This window comes from Artemia sp. Qi Xiang Cuo, chromosome 10 (assembly GCF_049724085.1).
Source record: "Artemia sp. Qi Xiang Cuo chromosome 10, ASM4972408v1, whole genome shotgun sequence".
Lineage (NCBI taxonomy): Eukaryota > Metazoa > Arthropoda > Branchiopoda > Anostraca > Artemiidae > Artemia > Artemia sp. Qi Xiang Cuo.
In genome coordinates this window covers 19,080,235-19,103,506 of record NC_142803.1, presented here as the reverse complement: position 1 = coordinate 19,103,506, position 23,272 = coordinate 19,080,235, and the positions used below count along the sequence as shown (strand labels likewise).

General features: G+C 32.7%; 1 protein-coding gene across 1 annotated transcript in view; it reads left to right on the top strand.

Annotated features, from left to right (window-relative positions):
• The first annotated feature begins 2,643 nt into the window (after nucleotides 1-2,643).
• The window catches only part of LOC148947544 (galactosylceramide sulfotransferase-like), a 58,730-nt gene continuing 38,101 nt past the window's right edge, over nucleotides 2,644-23,272 (top strand). The window contains exons 1-2 of the mRNA XM_089095299.1: nucleotides 2,644-2,884; nucleotides 15,174-15,287. Coding sequence (XP_088951425.1) covers nucleotides 2,727-2,884; nucleotides 15,174-15,287 — 272 coding nt within the window. The 5' untranslated portion in view covers nucleotides 2,644-2,726. The remainder of the gene's footprint in view (nucleotides 2,885-15,173; nucleotides 15,288-23,272) is intronic.

Below are 23,272 nucleotides of genomic sequence, written 5' to 3'. Positions count from 1 at the left end.
ATTAGTGTCTTTTAATTTATTTAAAAATCTCCTCAACATTCCCTGAAAATTTGGAACAAGTGCCACTAATTGTGCATGAACTATGATACCCTTACCTAAACCAGGATGTGCATTGTTATATTTGATTAAACTCAAGACCCTCATCAACATTCCCTGAAAGCGTCAATTGAATGCCCTCATCTATTCTGGCGATATTTCAGACATGCGATTTTGACAACCCCAATGCTTATGGTTTCTTTTGATTTAGTTCAAAATCCCATTCGGTATTTCCGGAAATTTCAAACAGTTCGTGGTAACGAACTGTAAGTAAGGAGCGACCCGGCTCAATGGTAAGCGAAACTCTAAAAAACGGTATTTTGGTAACAATAGATACATCAAAAGAATCAAATTTTAATTCTGATTTCAAATATATAAGTTTCATCAAGTTTAATCTTACCCATTAAAAGTTACGCGCCTGAGAAAATTTGGCTGATTTTCGAAAAAAGGGGGAAAGACCCCTTAAAAATTATAGAACCTTAATGAAATTCACGCCATCATGTTCAGCGTATCTGAAAACCCTACTGTAGAGGTTTCAAGGTCCTATCTACAAGAATGTGGAATTTTGCATTTTTTGCCAGAAGAAAGATCACGGGTGCGGGTTTATTTGTTTGTTTGTTTTTTTTCTTTTCCTCAGGGGTAATCGTATTGACCCAGTGGTCCTAGAATATCGTAGGAGGGCTCATTGGAACGGAAATTTCAGGAAGAATTTTCTTCTGGTGGGGGGGCTGGAGGAGGGGGTTACTCGGGAATATCTTTCCGTGGAGGATGTTTCTTTGGGGCAAGGGACATTTTTATGAAGGGGCGCCTGATTTCCAAGCATTATTTAAAAAACGATCAGAAATTAAATAAAAAAAAACAAGTTTTTTCAAATGAAAGTAAGAAGCAACATTAGAACTTAAAATGAACAGAAATTATTACGTTTATTAGGGGGTTCTCCCCCAAGTCACTACCTCGCTCTTTACGCTACAGTTATTTTTAGTGCTTTCAAAAGAGCTATCTATTCTAATTAAACGGCCTTTGTGATTCAGGGGTTTAAGAATAATTTTTTTTTTTTAACTTTTAACGTAAAGAGCGTGGTATTGACTAAGGGGAGAGCCCCATCATATACGCAATAACATATACGTAATAAAAAAAAAACAATAAAAAAAACAAGCGATACGGCTCAATAGTAATCAAAACTTTTAAAAACGGAACTTTGACGTCAAAAAATGTATCAAAAGAATGGGCTTATAATGCTGATTCTAAATATATGAATTTTATTAAGTTTAGTATTACTCATCAAAGGGTAAGAGCCTGAGAAAATTCACCTGATTTTTTAAAGAGGGGGGAAACATCCCCTAAAAGTGAAAAAATTTTAGTGAAAATCACACCGTCAGATTCAGCGTGTCAGAAAACCCTATAACATAGGTGTCAAGCTCATATCTGCAAAAATCTGCAACCTTGTATTTTATGCCAGAAGAAAAATATACGAATATAGAAGTTCGTTACGTAAGTTAATTTGTAAATTGCGTTAGAGGCAAATTTAGAGACAACCATTTAGCAAAATAAAAGTAAAATTTTTATGCAAATTTTGTTTACTTATTCAATGACGGTGAGCCAAAATAAAAGCTGCATTAACTAAAAAACGATCAGAAATTAAGTAAAAAAAACAAGTTTTTTAAACTGAAAGTAAGGAGCGACAGGAAGTTATTCCGTATATGAAAGGGGCTGTACTGTCCTCAACGCCTCGCTCTTTACGCTAAAGTTTGACTCTGTCTCACAACTTCATTTTTTTAAACAATAAAAAACTTACAACTAACTAACTAACTTACTAACTAACAGCACTATTATTATTATTATTATTATTACACATGTTAGTATACTCAATGCACTTTGACCTACATCAGCCCCAAAGCTTCATCCTCTCATTTCGAACGAGCATATCATTTCATCCTATTCACATTAGCTTTTCTTTGTTGATTCTCTATATATTTAAACATTTCTGCTTTCTCTGTATTTTCTATATCCTGTCAATTCTATATCTATCAATGGTGTATCTAGGATCTTTGTTCGGAGGAGGGGGGGGGGGTTTATCTGTTTTCGGGAGATTTAAAAAAAAACTTTCAGAGGATTGCACAAAAATTTGTTAATGATACATTTTTTTAAATTTTTTTACGACAAAAATTTCTGGGGTGGGGGTAAACACAGTGACGAAACATTTATTTTAATATTTTACATTATCCAAGCTATGCGCTCTGTTTTAAATCATTAAATAAAAATCTAGCTCTTCAAATAAAGTAAAGAGCAACTTAAAAGCTTCCAGAAACTATTTCAAAAGAAGATGAAGCTGCCAGCCCTTCAACTCCCTCTCTTAGTACCAAGGAGTGCTTATGTTTTAGAAAAAGCAACATATTTTCCACAGTTCTGTTCATAAAAGTAATTTTTCTTTAATAATAAAAAAATATTGTAATCACTTGGAAACAAATTAATGTTTAGCACCAGAATTAATGTCCCAATAAAATGGCCGGTCGAAAACAAATCTAATTATCTAATCTCAAAAATAATAAACAAAGATTGGTGTCATGAGACCGTTTTAGTCAGTAATGAGTGCCTGATAGCGCCAACCTGAAAATTACCGGTTCACATTATCAGTGAAAAAAAAAACCATAAAAACTTGTCATTTAGTCTCTGAATTTACATGCGTAAGGATGACTTTTACAATTGTGCAAATTCCGGTATTCTTGAAAAGCAAAAGAAACTGCTTTCTTTTAGTATTCATTGGGATTATTAGTCTATGCGCTGTTTTTCAGTGGAATATTCAGGATAAGTCCAAAAATATACATTTTCTCCTGAGTGATGTTAGAAGGTCAGTCTATGATTACTGCTATTCTTTAATGAAGCGTAAAATATACGTAAGCGCTTACTCAGGAATTTGATATTCTAACTCTACAGACGATGATGACTGGCTATGTCGTCGTAATATCTAGAACTTTTATATATATTTTTGTTTCACTGTCTATTAAGAGGACCTATCCCTATTTGGAACTCTTATTTGTTTAAACCCAGGAATTTATTTTGACCAAAAATATGCCATTAAAAACTGAATCTATCATGAGAAAAGCCCCTGAAGCCCTTATCAGGGGTGGATACAGGATTTTTTTAGGAGGGGGGGGGAATAGGTTGATCTGATAAATCAGCGATAGGAGCAAGTTTAATTAACGCAAATTTGCGTTAGTTAAGTAAATTATACTACTTTAGACTACGTTAGGGGAGGTGGGGGCAACCCAATCGCCCCCTGGGTCAGTTACTGGCCCTTATTTCTGTATAAGTGCCTGAATATAGGCTGTCTTCACAAAATAAAAAAATCTATTAGAGCAAAAATGTCTGTTTATGAAAATTAATGAAGTTTGATCGTTAAAGTTAACCCAATGCTGTAGATACATTTAGGCTTTAATAAGCCCTTGAAAGAAAAACACTTACGGACACTTTTCGAGAGATATCTACTGGAAAAAATTGCTTCTTTAAGGTCTTATAAAAATACCTCCCCCCACCCAAGTGAAATTTCTATGGTTTAGTTCACACACAGCGGTATTATAAAACAGAGAAAACTTGGGTTTAAAATCGAATACTACATTTATGTTTGTAAATTGCAAATAGTCTCAAAGACCCATATATATATATGCATATATATATATATATATATATATATATATATATATATATATATTATTTGAAAAAAAACTACGTTTTCTAAAGAGTTAAAGAGGCTGAGTCACAAGTTCGAACCTTAAAACGTACAGGGATTAGGAGGTGCAGTTGGGGGGATACCGCCCCCAAACCCCCGCTTCTGTATATGAAAGGGGCTGTGCCCTCCTCAACGCCTCGCTCTTTACGCTAAAGTTTTTATTGTTTAAGAAAAAAAGAGTTGTAAGAAAGTCAAACTCTTTATAACGTCAGAAAGTCAGAGTTGTAAGAAAGTCAAAACCCGAAACTCTTTATATATATATATATATATATATATATATATATATATATATATATATATATATATATATATATATATATATATATATATATATATATATATATATATATATATATATATATATATATATATATATATGTATATATATATATATATATACATATATATAGTATAAAGAGCCCGGAGACTTCGCGGCCGAGCCCCAGCACGCGGCAGGCTTCTACATACGGATTCTCATTGTCACTTGTCTTCTAACCGCAGATAATTTGAGCCTTTACTTGATGTCATGACATCACCGAATGTTCAATGAAGCCACCCTGGGAAAAATACAAAATTGTTTCTAGAAGTTGTGTTCTATTTAGATCACTTTTATGGCCAGAAATGCCAATTTGTCAGTTGTAAAACAAAAAGAAAACTATATAGCCAATTTTGAGGCCTTACCCCGTCTTGGCAACGTGACAGGCTTGTTTATATTGATTCTTATTATCAAATATCTTGCAATCACAGACAATGTGAGCTTCTTTTTGATGCCATGGCGTGGTCAGTGGTGAGATACAACCACCAACGTAATATTTATTTTTCACTTTCATTTTCGACTCGTTCCGATTTTTGCTGCTGCTTGTCTTCTAACAGCAAAATTTTATGTTTTTCACTCCATTTTTGACACGTTCTGATACTTACTTTTTTGCGATTGTTTGTAATTCTTACGACTGATTATCTTTTAACAGCATATTTCCTTGTTCTTGCTGGGGAATGTCTTTTGACCGTACATTTCTTTGTTGTTCACTTTTGTTGTTGAATAGTTTTAATTCTTGTTGCCGCTTATCTTCGAACCATATGCTTTTTTGTTCTTTACTTTTCTTTTTTACTCGTTGTAAATGTTGCTGACGGAAATATTCTGACTGTCTATGTTTTCAAGGCCGTATTTGCACATTAGGGGGGGAGGGTAAAGTATAGCATATATGAAATACGTAACCTAACCTAGGTACCTCCCCCCAAAACCCCACAAAACAACAGTTTAAATATCGTAAACGCAATAAAAAGTACAATATTCTTCAGGTAGTGAGACAACTTCCAACGATTTATCTAGTCCATATTTGTGATTTTTAAAGGCATGATAAACATTGATGACCTTATCCATGTCAAAACCCTAAACCTAATCATAATTGCTTTCATTTTTAATTTGTTTGGTTCATTTTACTTCGGCTGGTCTTTTGTCATTGTGAAATACATATCGCCGAACCTTTGTTTTTATGCGAGAATATCCCAAGATATCAATTTTCCCGAGAAAATATGGAGCCGTTTTCGAGAAAAAAGATAAATAAATAATTATTACTCGTGTATAAAGATAGTATATATATATATATATATATATATATATATATATATATATATATATATATATATATATATATATATATATATATATATATAGTGCCGAGAGCCCGGAGACTTCGCGACCGGGCCCCGGCACGCGGCAGGCTTCTACATATGGATTCTCATTGTCACTTGTCTTCTAACCGCAGATAATTCGAGCTTTTACTTGATGTCATGACATTAGCAATTTTTCGATAAAGCTGCCCTGGGAAAAATACGAATTGTTTCTTAAAGTTGTGTTCTATTTACATCATTATTGTGACCAGAAATGCCAATTTGTCAGTTGTAAAACGAAAAGAAAACTATATAGCGAGAAAGTCGGTCTGAGATTTAACTCCCAAAAGTCGGAAGTTTTGCTTTATAATTGGAAGAATGACCCTCCTAGTAATATCACACTAGGTGATTGCTCAGTAAAACCAGTTGATAAAATAGTATATCCTCATTACGTTCCTCATTACAGCATACCCGTTCCCTCCTGATCTCACATCTTGAACGGCGAATATCCAGCTCCTATGCTTTGATCGTTAAATCCACTCTGAGATTTAACCGTCCACTACTGGCAAGTATTTACAACGCTACCGCTGTGCCACATATATTATTATATGTGACCCCTTTCTGGAATTTATTGGCAAACCGTGAAAAGTCTAAAATCCGCTCTTTATTTTTCCGTTTTGCAAAGTACCTACTAAAATTGCCACCTTGGACAAAAAATAGTTTTCTGATTCGGCGCTATAACCTAGCGGACCCAAATCTAGCTGTTGAGACACTTATTAGCCGGCAAAAAACAAAACCAGCAATTCTAAAGCACGAGTGGGCAAGTTTGCTTGTTTGATTTTCCCTCTTGCTTCCCTTTTTATTTATTTCTTTTCTTTTTTTTCTCCTTTCAAAAGTTGTTGTCTTTGTTGCTATTTTCGAAGAAGTTGTTGTTCCTGTTGTAATCTTTGAGTATGCTATCTTTCAGTTTCCACTTTTCGTACTATTTTGTATACTATTTAAGAAGTTGTTGCTTTTGTTGTTTTTATTATCGTTTTGTTTCCTCTTTTCGTATTTTTGTACACTCTGTCATTGTACATTTATTGTATACGACGGGTTTTCAATATATATTATATTATTATAGCCGATTTGGAGGCTTTACCCCGTCTTGGCTACGTGAAGGTAAGTTTCTATTGATTCTTACTGTCAAACATCTTGCAACCGCAGAGAATGTGAGCTTCTTCTTGATGCCATGGCGTCGCCAGTGGTCGTCATGGCGTGCTGTTTGTCTTATAACAGCAAAATTTGATGTTTTTCACTCCATTTTTGACACGATCTGATACTTGCTTTTTTGCGATTGTTTGTAATTCTCACTACCGCTTATCTTTTAACTGCATATTTCTTTGTTCTTGCTGTGGAATATCTTTTGGCCGTACATTTCTTTGTTGTTCACTTTTGTTTTTGAGTAGTTTTAATTCTTGTTGACGCTTATCTTCGAACAGTATGTTTCTTTGTTCTTTACTTTTCTTTCTTACTTGTTATAAATGTTGCTGACGGAAATATTCTGACTGTCTATATTTTCAAGGCCGTATCCAGGGGGGTAGGGTTTTTGACCCCACCCCCCGAAATGTTTGTCTGGCTCGTAAAAGGTAACAAAAATGGACATTAACAAAATGTGTATTGTTTTTTTTGTGTGTGTACCCCCCCCCCCCCCCCCAAAAAAAATTGGGTAAAACCCCCTCGGAAAAAAATCCTGTGTACGGCCTTTTATATTTGTTCTTCATTTTCGTTTATCATTCCTTTAGACTTTTTTCAATACCCTTTGCCTTAGTTGCTCGGACTGGTGTTGTCATGTTTGATGATCAAGGTTGTTCTTTTATCCTCTAGACATTATGAAATAACTTAAAAGGCCTTTTATAAATAGACTAATTACTCTTTTTATTTTATACTTAGCTGTGTTCCATTTGTAATGTTGCATGTGTTATATATATAAAAAAGATACGCTCACTCTTTGGGGGGGGGGGTGTAAATGATGTAATCAATTTTCTTGAAATATAATCATAAATATGCTGTCAATCATATGATTTTTCTTGTCAAACATATGTTTCCTGTGTAATTTTGCCTGTATCATCTCGATAATTTTTTTTCATAAATTTGGCACACTAACATTTTCTGTCCTGAAACAATGATCTAGGTAGGACACGACTTTTGGGAAAATTACTTTTTTCCCATTCTAGCATCCGTAATAGTTTTTCTGTAATTCCTTTTTAAAATTGAAATTGATAGACAGACAAGACAAAAGGTTCGCCGGCATGAGTTAATATTAGCGATTAATATGTCTATCTTTTTTTAATTGACAAACCAGACAAAAAAGTTAGTAACCAATTATTACCAAAATTATAATGGTTGACACAAGATAAGTTATTCCATTATGGTCTTGGGACTCTTTTTTTTTATTTAAGTGTTTCTGCAGACGTGGAAATTTCATTGTTTGTTTGGTTTTATTTTTGCCGACCGTGAAATGTTATGGCATTTACTTTGAACAAGCCAGAAATAGAACAAAATCTTGCAGATTCTGCACTTACCAGGTATACCCGTGGGAGAGAGAAATTGACCTCTAGAGTTTGAAACTTTTAGCTATTATAGAAAATCTCACAGTCAGCCTCTATCCTATTCATCTCACAGACAATCTCTAGCGTATTACCTCTGACTCATTACATATATCCCTAAAAACATTACGCTTTTAGAGACAATTTATTAGAGGCGACCATTTACAGATAATTTAGCTATTAAGAGGTTTTTCAGCACAGAAAAAATCCCACCAAATCAGACCAAACCCAGAAGAACTATTCGTTCATCAGAATCCAGTGCAAATGCTGTATCAAACAGTTCATGGTAACGAACTGTAAGTAAGGAGCGACCCGGCTCAATGGTATATAAATTTCATCAAGTTTAGACCTACATATCAAACTTTAAGTGCCTGAGAAAATTTGGGTGATTTTCAAAAACATGCGGAAAGACCACCTAAAGGCTATATAACCTTAATAAAATCCTACCATCACATTCCGAGTATCAGAAAACCCTCCTTTAGAGTTTTCAAGCTCATATCTACGAAAATGTGGACTTTTACATTTTTTGCCAGAAGAAAGATCACGGTTTGCCAGAAGAAAGATGCGTGTTTATTTGGTTTTTTTTCCCCAGGGGTGATCGTATCGACCCAATGGTCCTAGAATATCTTGGGAGGGCTCATTGGAACGGAAATTAAAAGTTCTAGTTCCCTTTTTAAGTGACCAAAAAAATGGAGGGCAACTAGGCCCCCTCCCCACGCTTATTTTTTTCCCAAAGTCACCCGATCAAAATTTTGAGATAGCCATTTTGTTCAGCATGGTCGAAAATATGATAAATATGTCTTTTAGGATGACTTAATCCCCCGAAGTTCCCAGAGGGTGGGATAAATGTTTTGAACTTTACCAAATTTTAACTTTTAGTTTTGTTTTTTGGTATTTATACATATGTTTTCTGTTGTTTTTTTTTGTGTTTGTGGTTGGTAGGGTTGGGACGGGGGTTATATTGGAGGATCTGTTCATGATGGAATTTTTCATGGGGGAAGGGAAATTGCCATGAAGGGGGCGCCGGACTTGCCAGCATTATTTATTGGTTATTGGGAAGTATACAACCATTTTCAGGAAGGATTTTTTCTAGAGGGGGGGGGGCTAGAGGCGGGGTTACTCTGGAGAATATTTCCATGGAGGATGTTTCTTTGGGGTAAGAGACATTTCTATGAAGGGGGCGCCGGATTTCCAAGCATTATTTAAAAAACGATCAGAAATTAAATAAAAAAAAACAAGTTTTTTCAACTGAAATGTAAGAAGGAATATTAGAACTTAAAACGAACAGAAATTATAACGTATGTGAGGGGGTTCCCCACCAAGTCAATACCTCGCTCTTTACGCTACAGTTTTTTTTTAGTGCTTTCAAAAGAGCTATCTATTCTAATTAAACTGCCTTTGTGATTCTGGGTTTTGTGAATCAAATTTTTTTTTAACTTTTAACGTAAAGAGTGTGGTATTGACTAAGGGTATAACCCCCTAATATACGTAATAGCATATACGTAATAAAATAAAAACAATAAAAAAACAAGCGATACGGCTCAATAGTAATCGAAACTCTTAAAAACGGAATTTTGATGTCAATAAATGTATCAAAAGAATGTGTTTATAATGCTGATTCTAAATATATAAATTTTATTAAGTTTAGTATTACTCATCAAAGGCTACGAGCCTGAGAAAATTTACTCGATTTTTTAAAGAGGGGGAAACATCCCCTACAAGTCAAAGAATTTTAATGAAAATCACACCGTCAGATTCAGCGTATCAGAAAACCCTATTACATAGGTTTCAAGCTCATATCTGCAAAAATCTGCAACTTTGTATTTTTCGCCAGAAGAAAAATATACGAATATAGAAGTTAGTTACACAAGTTAATTTGTAAAGACATCCATTTAGCAAAAGAAAAGTAAAATGTTTATGCAAATAAAAGCTGCATTAACTAAAAAACGATCAGAAATTAAATAAAAAAAACAAGTTTTTTAAACTGAAAGTAAGGAGCGACATTAAAACTTAAAACGAACAGAAATTATTCCCTATATGAAAGGGGCTGTCCCCTCCTCAACGCCTCGCTCTTTACGTTAAAGTTTGACTTTTTCTCACAACTCTATTTTTCAAAACAATAAAAAACTTTAGCGTAAAGAGCGAGGCGTTGAGGAGGGGACAGACCCTTTCATATACGGAATAATTTCTGTTCGTTTTAAGTTTTAATGTCGCTCCTTACTTTCAGTTTAAAAAACTTGTTTTTTTTATTTAATCGTTTACAAGGCTATAATTTCCTCGAGGGGCGCGCTTCTCAAAATAACCCTGCAGTGCTGTTAGAAGTCAATGTTTTGGTTAGGAAAACACAAAAAGGTCCACCCTAATACCACTAAGAGGCTACATAAGCAGGACTACCCTGTCGGTGATATGGATTGAGAAAGAAATTTATGACGGAGCGGTGACCCCTGATCATTCCAAAGCACAGGAACAGCTCCAACCTCTTGTACCCAGTCTTCACATCGGGGCATATATATATATATATATATATATATATATATATATATATATATATATATATATATATATATATATATATATATATATATATATATATATATATATATATATATATATATATATATATATATATATAATATATATTACAGGCCATATGTACTTCAATACTTTGTTGCTCTACTAACGTTGGTGCTGTGTCTTTATTTAACACAAAAAAGTGCTTGGAATAAAAACTCTAGACGATATTTAAATTTATACTTTCGAGAATTACTATGAAAAGGAAGGAAGGGGCAAGTCCTTTACCCCCTGCTCATAACACTAATATGTCGCTAGTGCTTTGCTGAAAAAAAAGTCTTTAATAGTTTCTTTTACAATTTCGAAAAACTTTTTTTAATTCTGGGAATGTTATTTATCACGAAGCAATAACATTTGGTGCTAGAAATTATGTGCCAATGGATTAGCTGACAAATAATGAAAGCATATAATCTTACACAAAAACGATGGAGTAATATTTGTTTTGTGAAACTGTTCGAGTGAATAATGAGCTTGTGATAACATCCAATTTAAAACTACAAGTTCAAATGACAAGAATAAAAGGAAATTTCCTTTAGTTTTCAGATTTATGGACTCAAACTTCAATGCTCTCGAAAAGCAAGAAAAAAACGAAACATCTGGTATTTTTGTGAATTTTCTATACACTGTCTATTAAAAAGGATTTTATCCCTATTTTGAACTTTTACTTTATCGTCATGGAAAGGCAGTGTGGTCTCCGAAATTATCTATATCTTTTTAGTGGATTCCAAAATATATGAAGGCTCATACGAGTCAGTTTATTTTAGTCAGGATGATACTACCACCACTAGTACTAACAATTCATTGCAGAAACAGGCCGCCTTAAGCCAGCCCGGCTACACACGCTCATTTTTTACCCCAAATTAAAATTACATAACAATTCTTTCCTAAAGAAAAAATAATAAATATCTCATAATTCTCTCCATAATAATTAAAATTACTGGTTGAACGATATCTGATTACCCGAAAAGTTAGTGAGCTAGGTAAATGAAACTTTCACGGATAAATCTGCACTATCAACTGTGGAGTAAGAAAGTTTTGCCTTATCTCCCAACATCCTGATCTCCCCGTCTCTAGGGCCACGACTGGAAAAATATTATCCTGTGCAAACGAAAGTTTTAAAATTAATCTAAAGCCAAAATCTCTGGGATACAATTTTCATAATCCCATTGTATCAAAGTACCATTATTTTCATCATCTCAGAAAAGAATTCCAGAAAAACCATTCCCAAATTCAAAACTAAAATTTTGTGCTTAGGCAAATAAAACTTTCCGTAATAGATCTTAAAGCCAAAAATAAGATCTAGTCAAAAATAATTATTTCGAAAACAGACAGCAAAGATAAAAAACAAAGTCAAATTTTGAATTATGTGGTTTTGTGTATTAAAAAAAAATTAACTTAGAAAACAACAAGTTGTTTCAGCTGAAAGTATAGAGCATCATTAAAACTTAAAAAGAAAAGAATTAAGAAATTATTACGTATATGAGAAGGACTGTCACCTCCTCAAAACCTCGCTCTTCAAACTAAAAAATTAGTACTCTAAATATGTTCTTATTGTCTTAATTAAATGACCCTTGCTTTTCATGAGTCGTTATTAAATAATTGGGACATAATTCCAGAATTATAAAAAAAGCGCGGTGTGAGAAGAGATTAAACCCCATTATTTACCTAATACATTTTGTTCTTTTTTAAGTCTATTATTGCTTCTTACTTTCAGTTGAATTCATTTTTTGAATTTAATTTCAGATGCTCTTTAGCAATTATTATCTTCTTCTTCTCTAACTTCTTCTTTGATTCGGAGTGCAAGCTTGTATACTTTTTTTTCAAGCAAAATTACTACACTAAGAACTGCAGTTCTTTGAAAGTAAGCGTGAATTTCTGTAGCCTTTTTATTTGTTTCTTGTTTGAAAAAAAAATAAATAAATAAAAAAAAACATGGCGTTTGCAGCAATATTAATTTGCGGTAATATTAGCCGTGGTCTATTTTACCAATTTTATCAGCAATGACATTTTGACTCTTTTTTTGTGTGCGTGTTTTTTTATTTATTTTTTTTTATTTGGGTTCAAAAATTTCAAGATTATTTTTAGTGAAAAGGCACAACCTGTACATTTTTTTTTTTTTTTTTTTTTTTTTTTTTTTTTTTATCTGAGTTTTCCAAATAAAAATCACGGTTGTTTTGAATTTTTTTTGCTCTTCTGAGTAAAACTGCACAGTTCTTGGTGCTAGTGTTCCTGAATTGCAGCTAAACCTATGTTAAACTGCGGAAGTTACCAGTTTTCCATACTCCTTCCCTTAGACAGTAACTGATAACAGTTTATAGGGACTTGAAAAGTATTTCTTTGAACCATTTTCTCATTGATTCACAACTCGTCGAATGTTTTTTCAAATCATAAAGAGTAGCATAGTCTGTGGTTGTTTCAAAAATAGAGCTCTTGAAACTGAGAATAGCATAAGCAAAAGAGTAGAAATAAATTAGAAAACTTCAATCTAAGAGAATTTTACCGTTTGAACAAAAATCCAAACTAATGTGAAATGGCAATAACTATTTCGATATCAAAAGCTTCAAATCTTCCATTTTGGTAACGAAAAAAACATAGTCGTTATTTGTAACATATTTTGAGAACTAAAGTAATGAGCCGATGGGAAGGGGGTTGATTTCCCGCAGGACAAGTTGAGCTTACCAAAAAATAATGAAAACAATCAAAGAGTTATAGTGTTTAAAGTTAAAACATGTATGTATGATTTCTGTTGAAATTCGGTTTTTATAAAATCAACAAAATGAGCAAAAATTAAAACTATGATTGCAATCACTTAAATTTGTATCCAACCGGTTATTGACTTATTGGCAGCAAACCAGTCCGTGTTTCAGTTGTTGACCCATCGACCAAAAGCAGTGTCAACAAAATGTACTTCAGAGAACGTTTCGTCTGCGGTAATTTAAAAAGCGTTATTTGGCGGTGTTTCCGCGTTAAAAGCCCTTTTGGAAAACTTAATTTTACATTCCATCATTCTCCAACCAAGTTCCTTCGAATAATTCTGTCTCTTTCATCGTATCTTTCGTGGTCCTCAAAATTTTTGGAATCTTTTCCTCTTTTCTTTTGCGGTCCTCAGAATTTTTAATATGTATAATATATATATAGGTACTGGTGCATTAGATGGTCACTTCTAAAAAGTCAAGTTTGGTTAATGCTAATGAAATAAAATAAAATAGGATGAATATATAATAGTTTAGAAACAAATTTGGGCTATATATTTGCACATTAGGGATGGGGGGATTAGTTGGGTAAAGCATATCATATATTAAATACGTAACCTAACCTAGGTACCTCCCCCCCTTAAACCCCAAAAAACAACAGTTTAAATATCGTAAACGCAATGGAAACAAATTTGGGCTATATATTTGCACATTAGGGGTGGGGGGGGAATTAGTTGGGTAAAGAATATCATATATTAAATACGTAACCTAACCTAGGTACCTCCACCCCCCCCCCCCCCTAAACCCCAAAAAACAACAATTTAAATATCGTAAAACGCAATGAAAACTACTCTGCATTCCATTTCTTAATAGCGGTTTCTTTGAAAATAACCGGTCTCTGGCGGGTTTCTTCTGTCATTGCATGACTGGTTTCCTTGCATAGTATATAAATGTGACCATCTATATATAGCATAGTATATAAATGTTACCGTGAACATCCGATATCTGGTTAATGTCTACAGAAATCTCTTTTTTTTTCTGCTTGGTTTTAATTACCTTTGTGAGTCAGGTTCTCCAGTCTTACGCAAGCAATGATGGTAAAAGTTAAAGCAATGTTATGTTAATTTAGGTTAGATTGGGTAAAATTTGGTTATAAATATCAAAAATGAGTTAAAACCTAACCTAACCTGTCATCATCATACCCTGCATTAAACTAAAAAGTTGATTGGCAATGCTGACTCATTCCAAGGCGAAAAAAGTATTTCAGACATTCACCAGTGAATATCGACATTCACGGTAACACAGGCTTTGGTGGCAGTAAAATACAAGGAGCAAAATTAATTACTGCTGTAAGGCCATCTCCTTCATTAGTAGGTCTTAAATATATTTTTTTGTTTTTTACATGAGGTGTAGTGATGAAGACGAAAGGGATAATGACAATTTTGCTAGAAGCAGGAAAAACATGACTCAGCACATGCAGTCACGAATGCAGTATTCGCCCTTAATTTAGATGGAAATATTCTTGATCAGTGGGCGGAATTCAGAAAAAAAACAGATGCAAGTTGGATGGAAAACACAAGAGAATAAAGCAAAAGATTGTGTAAACATACATTTTCCAAGGGGAGAAAAGAGATACGGATGGAAGTAGGATATAGATACGGGTAGCTAAATTTCTTAGGTAACTACGAGTAACTAAATCTTCTGGTCCCAGAAGAACCCATGGATAGCAGAACTATAGATCTAGCTCTAATTATGAGAGGTAGCTAGGAAAGTATAATCTTAACTCCTTTTTTGTTTTATTAATTACTATTTATAATTATTCTTATATTTATTATTTCTACTATTATTATCATCATTATTTTTTATTTTATTGTTATTTATATTTTAATTGCATTCCTTTTTAGTTTTATCTTTATTCTAATTATAGTTTTAAACATTTTGTTTTAGGAAACTCACTTCAATAGAGTTTTCCACAGAGCCGACTTGTGAACCAAAACGAAAGATAGGATTTCTGAAGATGCATAAATGCGCCAGCACAACCCTTCAAAATGTTTTTTTTAGGTAAGCTTATTATGTTCAGCTTACTAAGCTTATCTATATTTCAATCTTTTATTTAAAGGTAAGATTTATTAGGTCAATTTAGGCAATCTTATTGATTAAGTAACATTTGGCATCCTTTTTTAAAAATCTGTTTTCCAAATGCCTTATCTCCTTTAAATTACTCAATGCATAATAATGTGAAAAAGCAAAACAAAATCATCCAAAACTATACAATACAGGGCCATATCCAGAAAAAGTGGCTATGGAGTTCGAATCCCCTCCCCCTCAAATTGTTTTTCTAAGTCGTAAAAACGTAACACAAATGAAAATAAACACATTTTTGATAAGTTTTTTAATTGTTTTTGTAATCCCCCGTCAGATATGCGTCAGATCTGGACGACCAGATCTGACTGCAGAGGGAGGGCTGCAAGATTGATTGTGGGCACCAAAATATCCCTGTTTTTATCCTACTTCCATTAGAAGCTGATTATGGAATGGCAACTATTATTTCGATTTATCTTAAGAGTAAAAGTTTATTTTACAAATCTAAGGAAATTTTGAAAAGAGCCAGAAACCCCACGAAAATGGTGTCGGGTCAGAATGAAAAACATGCCATTGGAGTCATCATGGTCAGAAAACCCATACAGATGAATTAATGCCCCCTAATTTGAGCAACAGGGAAAATCCCTTTTTTTGCCTGGGATGCACTAATGTATCTCCCTTTTTTCATTTTTTCGTCGCAAGGTGTTTACGTTGAACTAGTGCTTTTAGGATGTTTAGAAATGGCTCATTTGAAAGAAAATCACCATAACTAGTGCCCTTCATCAGTAACAAAAGAGATCATGTCACAACGAAAGGATTTATCTGCCATTTTGTGCCGTAAAATATAAGTTTTTTTCCAAAGAGGTTGAAATGCCAAAAAATTTTAATATTCCCAATCGTTATGATCGAAAACCCTGAACTGGAGGTTTTTATCCCCATCTAGAAAAATGTTCTTTTTTTGCATGGTTAGCATGCACCTCAACATTAAATTCTAATTTCTTTTTCTGTATGTGCTTATGGATTACCGCAAGATCTGAGAGAGTTGTTTAATGGTTCATTTAGAAGCTAATACCTCCTCCTACGTGTTCGAATAGTTCTGTCTTAATGACTTCATCGTACAGTGCCATTGGAGTGCAATAGCTTGAAAGCACAATAACGGTGCCAGTATAGTCTCTGTGGCCGAAATGTAAACTGCAAGTTTACAATCCGTCTTTCGTAAGCTCTCCCACCCAGCCACCTTAGTAAAGAAAACCACAAAATGTGTCAAACAGTTCGTGGTAACGAGCTGTAAGTAAGGAGTGACCCGGCTCAAACTAAAACTGAAAAAAATCGATATTTTGATATCAATAGATACATCAAAGGAATATAAGTTTTACGCTGATTTCAAATATATAAGTTTCATCAAGTTTACTGTTACCCATGCAAAGGTATAAGCCTGAGAAAATTTGCCTTCTGAAAAAAGGGCGAACTTTCTGAAAAAAGTGGAAACAATCCCTAAAAGTCATATAATCACACCATCGGATTCAGAGCATCAGATAACCCTACTGTAGAGGTTTCAAGCTCCTATCTGCAAAAATGTGGATTTTGCAATTTTTTTTGCCAGAAGAAAGATCACGGATGCGTGTTTATTTGTTGTTTTTCAAGGGGTGATCGTATTGACCCGAAATATTGACTTTCGAAATTCAAAGGGAAATTGAAAGTTCTAGTCCCTAAAGAACTTTCATTTTTTCCAAAAGTTACCCAATTAAACTTTTGAGATGGTCATTTTGTTCAGCATAGTCAAAAAATCTAATAACTATCTCTTTTAGGATAACTCAATCCCCCACAATCCCCGGGGGTAGGGCTGCAAGTTATGAACTCTACCCGTTGTTTACACATAGGCTAGTTTTGGTTATTGGGAAGTATACAGCCATTTTCAGGAGGGGTCTGGTGGAGGGGTCGGGGGACGGGGTTACGTCGTAGGACTTTCCATGACGCAATTTTTCATGGGGGAAGAGTATTTTCCATGAAGGAGGCTCCGGATTTCCCAGCATTATTTAAAAAACGATCAGAAATTATATTAAAAAAAAGTTTTTCTACTTAATGTAATGAGCAACATTAAAAAAACAGAAATTATAACGTATATGAGGGGTTTTGCCCCCTTGTCAATGCCTCGTTCTGTACGCTAAGGTTTTTTTAAGACTTTCAAAAGAGATATTTATTCTGATTAAACGGCCTTTGTGATTCAGATGTCATTCTTAAAAAATAGGAAAAAAATTCCAACTTTAGCTTAAAAAGTAAGGTATTGAGGAGGGGGAGAACCCTCTCTATATGTGGTAATTTTTGTTCGTTTTAAGTTTTAGTGCTGCTCCTTGCTTTCAGTTGAAAAAAAACTTGTTTTTTATATTTATTCTAAAAGAAATTTGATAAAACAAATGTTATTTGTTTATTTTCATTTTCAGGAAAATAATTCAGCTTTTTATGTGCAGATACTCAACGATTCAAGTAACAACACTCCCCTCAGACTATTTAATTATGTGACAAAGTTGCACATATCTTGAAGGAAATTTAAGGAAGGTAGGAAATAAAACCTACAAAAATAGAAAAAAAAATTCTTACAGAAATTGAAAATTGATTAGAAATTATTGTTTCGCAGATTACGTAAGAAATGTCTATAAAACCAGCTAAATACATTAACTCATGACACTTTCCAATACTTGTAGAATTACAAGAACTTGCTGGAGATTTTTAGAGAATTAAAATGAAAAGGATATCAATATTATTGTCGGCAAAAGATTACTGGCAGACTTATAAACTATGTTTCATTTTTCGTTGCGTACTCATGGAATTTTCTACTTCTAGGAGCAATGACACTCATTAAGGAATATTAGAAAAATGTATTTTTCAAGATTTTGAGGGGTATTTTTTTCAATTTATTCAACGAAAACTCCAAAAAAGCCATCTTTCAATGAAAATACCTCAACAAACATTTTTTAAATCAAGTGGGAAGGTACCTACCACAACCATTTGAAGCCTATGCTTTAGAAAACCATGTTTTTGTGAGGTAATTTCTGTTTTTTTTCTGGGAAAATATAACGAATCCATTTATCTGAGTTAGTTGTGTAGGTATATCTAGTGTAGGCCTAATCTACAAAGCGACAATTTTTATTCGTTGTAAGTTTAAAATTCATTAAATTTAAATTTACTATCAAAAGTTATAAGTCTGGAAAATTTGCCTAACTTTCAAAAAAGTACAAAATACCCCTAGGGGCAAGCGATCATGATGAAAATTAAACCATCGAATTCAGTTGCCTATATGAAAGAACCCTATTAGGCTATAGAAAATAATGAAAATACCTCAACAAACATTTTTTAAATCAAGTGGGAAAATTCATTAAATTTAAATTTACTATCAAAAATTATAAGTCTGGAAAATTTGCCTAACTTTCAAAAAAAGTACAAAATACCCCTAGGGGCAAGCGATCATGATGAAAATTAAACCATCGAATTCAGTAGCCTATATGAAAGAACCCTATTAGGCTATAGAAAATAATGAAAATACCTCAACAAACATTTTTTAAATCAAGTGGGAAAATTCATTAAATTTAAATTTACTATCAAAAGTTATAAGTCTGGAAAATTTGCCTAACTTTCAAAAAAGTACAAAATACCCCTAGGGGCAAGCGATCATGATGAAAATTAAACCATCGAATTCAGTAGCCTATATGAAAGAACCCTATTAGGCTATAGAAAATAATGAAAATACCTCAACAAACATTTTTTAAATCAAGTGGGAAAATTCATTAAATTTAAATTTACTATCAAAAATTATAAGTCTGGAAAATTTGCCTAACTTTCAAAAAAAGTACAAAATACCCCTAGGGGCAAGCGATCATGATGAAAATTAAACTATCGAATTCAGTAGCCTATATGAAAGAGCCCTATTAGGCTATAGAAAATAATGAAAATACCTCAACAAACATTTTTTAAATCAAGTGGGAAAATTCATTAAATTTAAATTTACTATCAAAAATTATAAGTCTGGAAAATTTGCCTAACTTTCAAAAAAAGTACAAAATACCCCTAGGGGCAAGCGATCATGATGAAAATTAAACCATCGAATTCAGTAGCCTATATGAAAGAACCCTATTAGGCTATAGAAAATAATGAAAATACCTCAACAAACATTTTTTAAATCAAGTGGGAAAATTCATTAAATTTAAATTTACTATCAAAAATTATAAGTCTGGAAAATTTGCCTAACTTTCAAAAAAGTACAAAATACCCCTAGGGGAAAGCGATCATGATGAAAAATTAAACCATCGAATTCAGTAGCCTATATGAAAGAACCCTATTAGGCTATAGAAAATAATAAAAATACCTCAACAAACATTTTTTAAATCAAGTGGGAAAATTCATTAAATTTAAATTTGCTATCAAAAATTATAAGTCTGAAAAATTTGCCTAACTTTCAAAAAAAGTACAAAATACCCCTAAGGGCAAGCGATCATGATGAAAATTAAACCATCGAATTCAGTAGCCTATATGAAAGAGCCCTATTAGGCTATAGAAAATAATGAAAATACCTCAACAAACATTTTTTAAATCAAGTGGGAAAATTCATTAAATTTAAATTTTCTATCAAAAATTATAAGTCTGGAAAATTTGCCTAACTTTCAAAAAAAGTACAAAATACCCCTAGGGGCAAGCGATCATGATGAAAATTAAACCATCGAATTCAGTAGCCTATATGAAAGAACCCTATTAGGCTATAGAAAATAATGAAAATACCTCAAAAAACATTTTTTAAATCAAGTGGGAAAATTCATTAAATTTAAATTTTCTATCAAAAATAATAAGTCTGGAAAATTTGCCTAACTTTCAAAAAAAGTACAAAATACCCCTAGGGGCAAGCGATCATGATGAAAATTAAACCATCGAATTCAGTAGCCTATATGAAAGAACCCTATTAGGCTATAGAAAATAATGAAAATACCTCAACAAACATTTTTTAAATCAAGTGGGAAAATTCATTAAATTTAAATTTGCTATCAAAAATTATAAGTCTGGAAAATTTGCCTAACTTTCAAAAAAAGTACAAAATACCCCTAGGGGCAAGCGATCATGATGAAAATTAAACCGTCGAATTCAGTAGCCTATATGAAAGAACCCTATTAGGCTATAGAAAATAATGAAAATACCTCAACAAACATTTTTTAAATCAAGTGGGAAAATTCATTAAATTTAAATTTACTATCAAAAATTATAAATCTGGAAAATTTGCCTAACTTTCAAAAAAAGTACAAAATACCCCTAGGGGCAAGCGATCATGATGAAAATTAAACCATCGAATTCAGTAGCCTATATGAAAGAACCCTATTAGGCTATAGAAAATAATGAAAATACCTCAACAAACATTTTTTAAATCAAGTGGGAAAATTCATTAAATTTAAATTTGCTATCAAAAATAATAAGTCTGGAAAATTTGCCTAACTTTCAAAAAAAGTACAAAATACCCCTAGGGGCAAGCGATCATGATGAAAATTAAACCATCGAATTCAGTAGCCTATATGAAAGAACCCTATTAGGCTATAGAAAATAATGAAAATACCTCAACAAACATTTTTTAAATCAAGTGGGAAAATTCTTTAAATTTAAATTTACTATCAAAAATTATAAGTCTGGAAAATTTGCCTAACTTTCAAAAAAAGTACAAAATACCCCTAGGGGCAAGCGATCATGATGAAAATTAAACCATCGAATTCAGTAGCCTATATGAAAGAACCCTATTAGGCTATAGAAAATAATGAAAATACCTCAAAAACATTTTTTAAATCAAGTGGGAAAATTCATTAAATTTAAATTTGCTATAAAAAATTATAAGTCTGGAAAATTTGCCTAACTTTCAAAAAAAGTACAAAATACCCCTAGGGGCAAGCGATCATGATGAAAATTAAACCATCGAATTCAGTAGCCTATATGAAAGAACCCTATTAGGCTATAGAAAATAATGAAAATACCTCAACAAACATTTTTTAAATCAAGTGGGAAAATTCATTAAATTTAAATTTACTATCAAAAATTATAAATCTGGAAAATTTGCCTAACTTTCAAAAAAAGTACAAAATACCCCTAGGGGAAAGCGATCATGATGAAAATTAAACCCTCGAATTCAGTAGCCTATATGAAAGAACCCTATTAGGCTATAGAAAATAATGAAAATACCTCAACAAACAGTTTTTAAATCAAGTGGGAAAATTCATTAAATTTAAATTTACTATCAAAAATTATAAGTCTGGAAAATTTGCCTAACTTTCAAAAAAAGTACAAAATACCCCTAGGGGCAAGCGATCATGATGAAAATTAAACCATCGAATTCAGTAGCCTATATGAAAGAACCCTATTAGGCTATAGAAAATAATGAAAATACCTCAACAAACATTTTTTAAATCAAGTGGGAAAATTCATTAAATTTAAATTTGCTATAAAAAATTATAAGTCTGGAAAATTTGCCTAACTTTCAAAAAAAGTACAAAATACCCCTAGGGGCAAGCGATCATGATGAAAATTAAACCATCGAATTCAGTAGCCTATATGATAGAACCCTATTAGGCTATAGAAAATAATGAAAATACCTCAACAAACATTTTTTAAATCAAGTGGCAAAATTCATTAAATTTAAGTTTACTATCAAAAGTTATAAGTCTGGAAAATTTGCCTAACTTTCAAAAAAAGTACAAAATACCCCTAGGGGCAAGCGATCATGATGAAAATTAAACCATCGAATTCAGTAGCCTATATGAAAGAACCCTATTAGGCTATAGATGTTTCAACTTCCTGTGTACAAAAATGCTAGATTTGCCATTTTTTCCCCAAAAAATGATCATTAATGTTAATTTGTTTGTCTATTTTTTCCCAGGGATGATCATATCAAACCGATGGCCCTGAAAAATTGGGAGAAGGCTCATTTTAATAGATATTAATAGTTCTAGTGCCATTTTCAGAAGCAAAAAGATTGTGCTACAGCAAATTAGCGTTCTTTGTCATTTTCTCAATCAACAATTCAAAAATCAACAATTTTGCCCAAAGAATGTGTAAAAAGGCATCGATTGGAAACTCTGAGATAGAAAATCGATCTAAAATTATCAAAAACTATACATTGAGCTTAATAGTTACATAATTGGTAATGTAACGCTATGGTACTTTCGTTCCTATAGATACAGGTAGTCTATATAAAATAAATTGTTAATATAATCATTTGTTTTAAAGCTTGATCATGCTATGTTGATTCATTGAAGGCTTGATAAATTATGTAGAGTCATATGTAATTGTATATCAGCTATTATGAAGGAGAGTCGGTAGTTCTTTGTGTAGGTGGGAGCAATTTATAGTTTGTCTAAGGCCCAGTGAGCCTGAAATACACCCTAGGCACTGGTATCAGGAACTTTGGTTTTACTTAAATTTAAATAGGAATATTGCTCATCTCTTATTTATGAAAATTTTAAAAGTCGTCTTGTTTTTCGGGTGGGCAAAGTTCCCTGGCCCTCATGTCGTATGTCCATAGGAGACGTTTGAAAAAAAAAAAATTAAAAAAAAAAGTGTTAAAAGAACTGTTCTTGAAAGCTGTGGAAAAGATTACCTCTAATTCTTTTGACTAAAATAATTGAAAGGGTGTGCTTTTTCAGGGTTTTCGAAACATTGCTATACGAATATTAAAATTAAATATAAAAACAGGGTTGAAGGAGGGTGTTGTATCACCCCCGATATATCCAAGAGCCTTTGATAAAACAGTCCGTATTTTATATCAAAGTAATCGAAGAACAACCCTTGTCAATAGAAACCTGAACTCTTACAAATGAGGTTTTGATTAAAGTATACGTAATAATAAAATCCGTTTCTTGTGCTGATTGCAAATATGGATAATCTATTAGTTTTAAGGTTTCTCATTAAAAGTTATTAGTACACTGAAATTGACGGATCCTCGA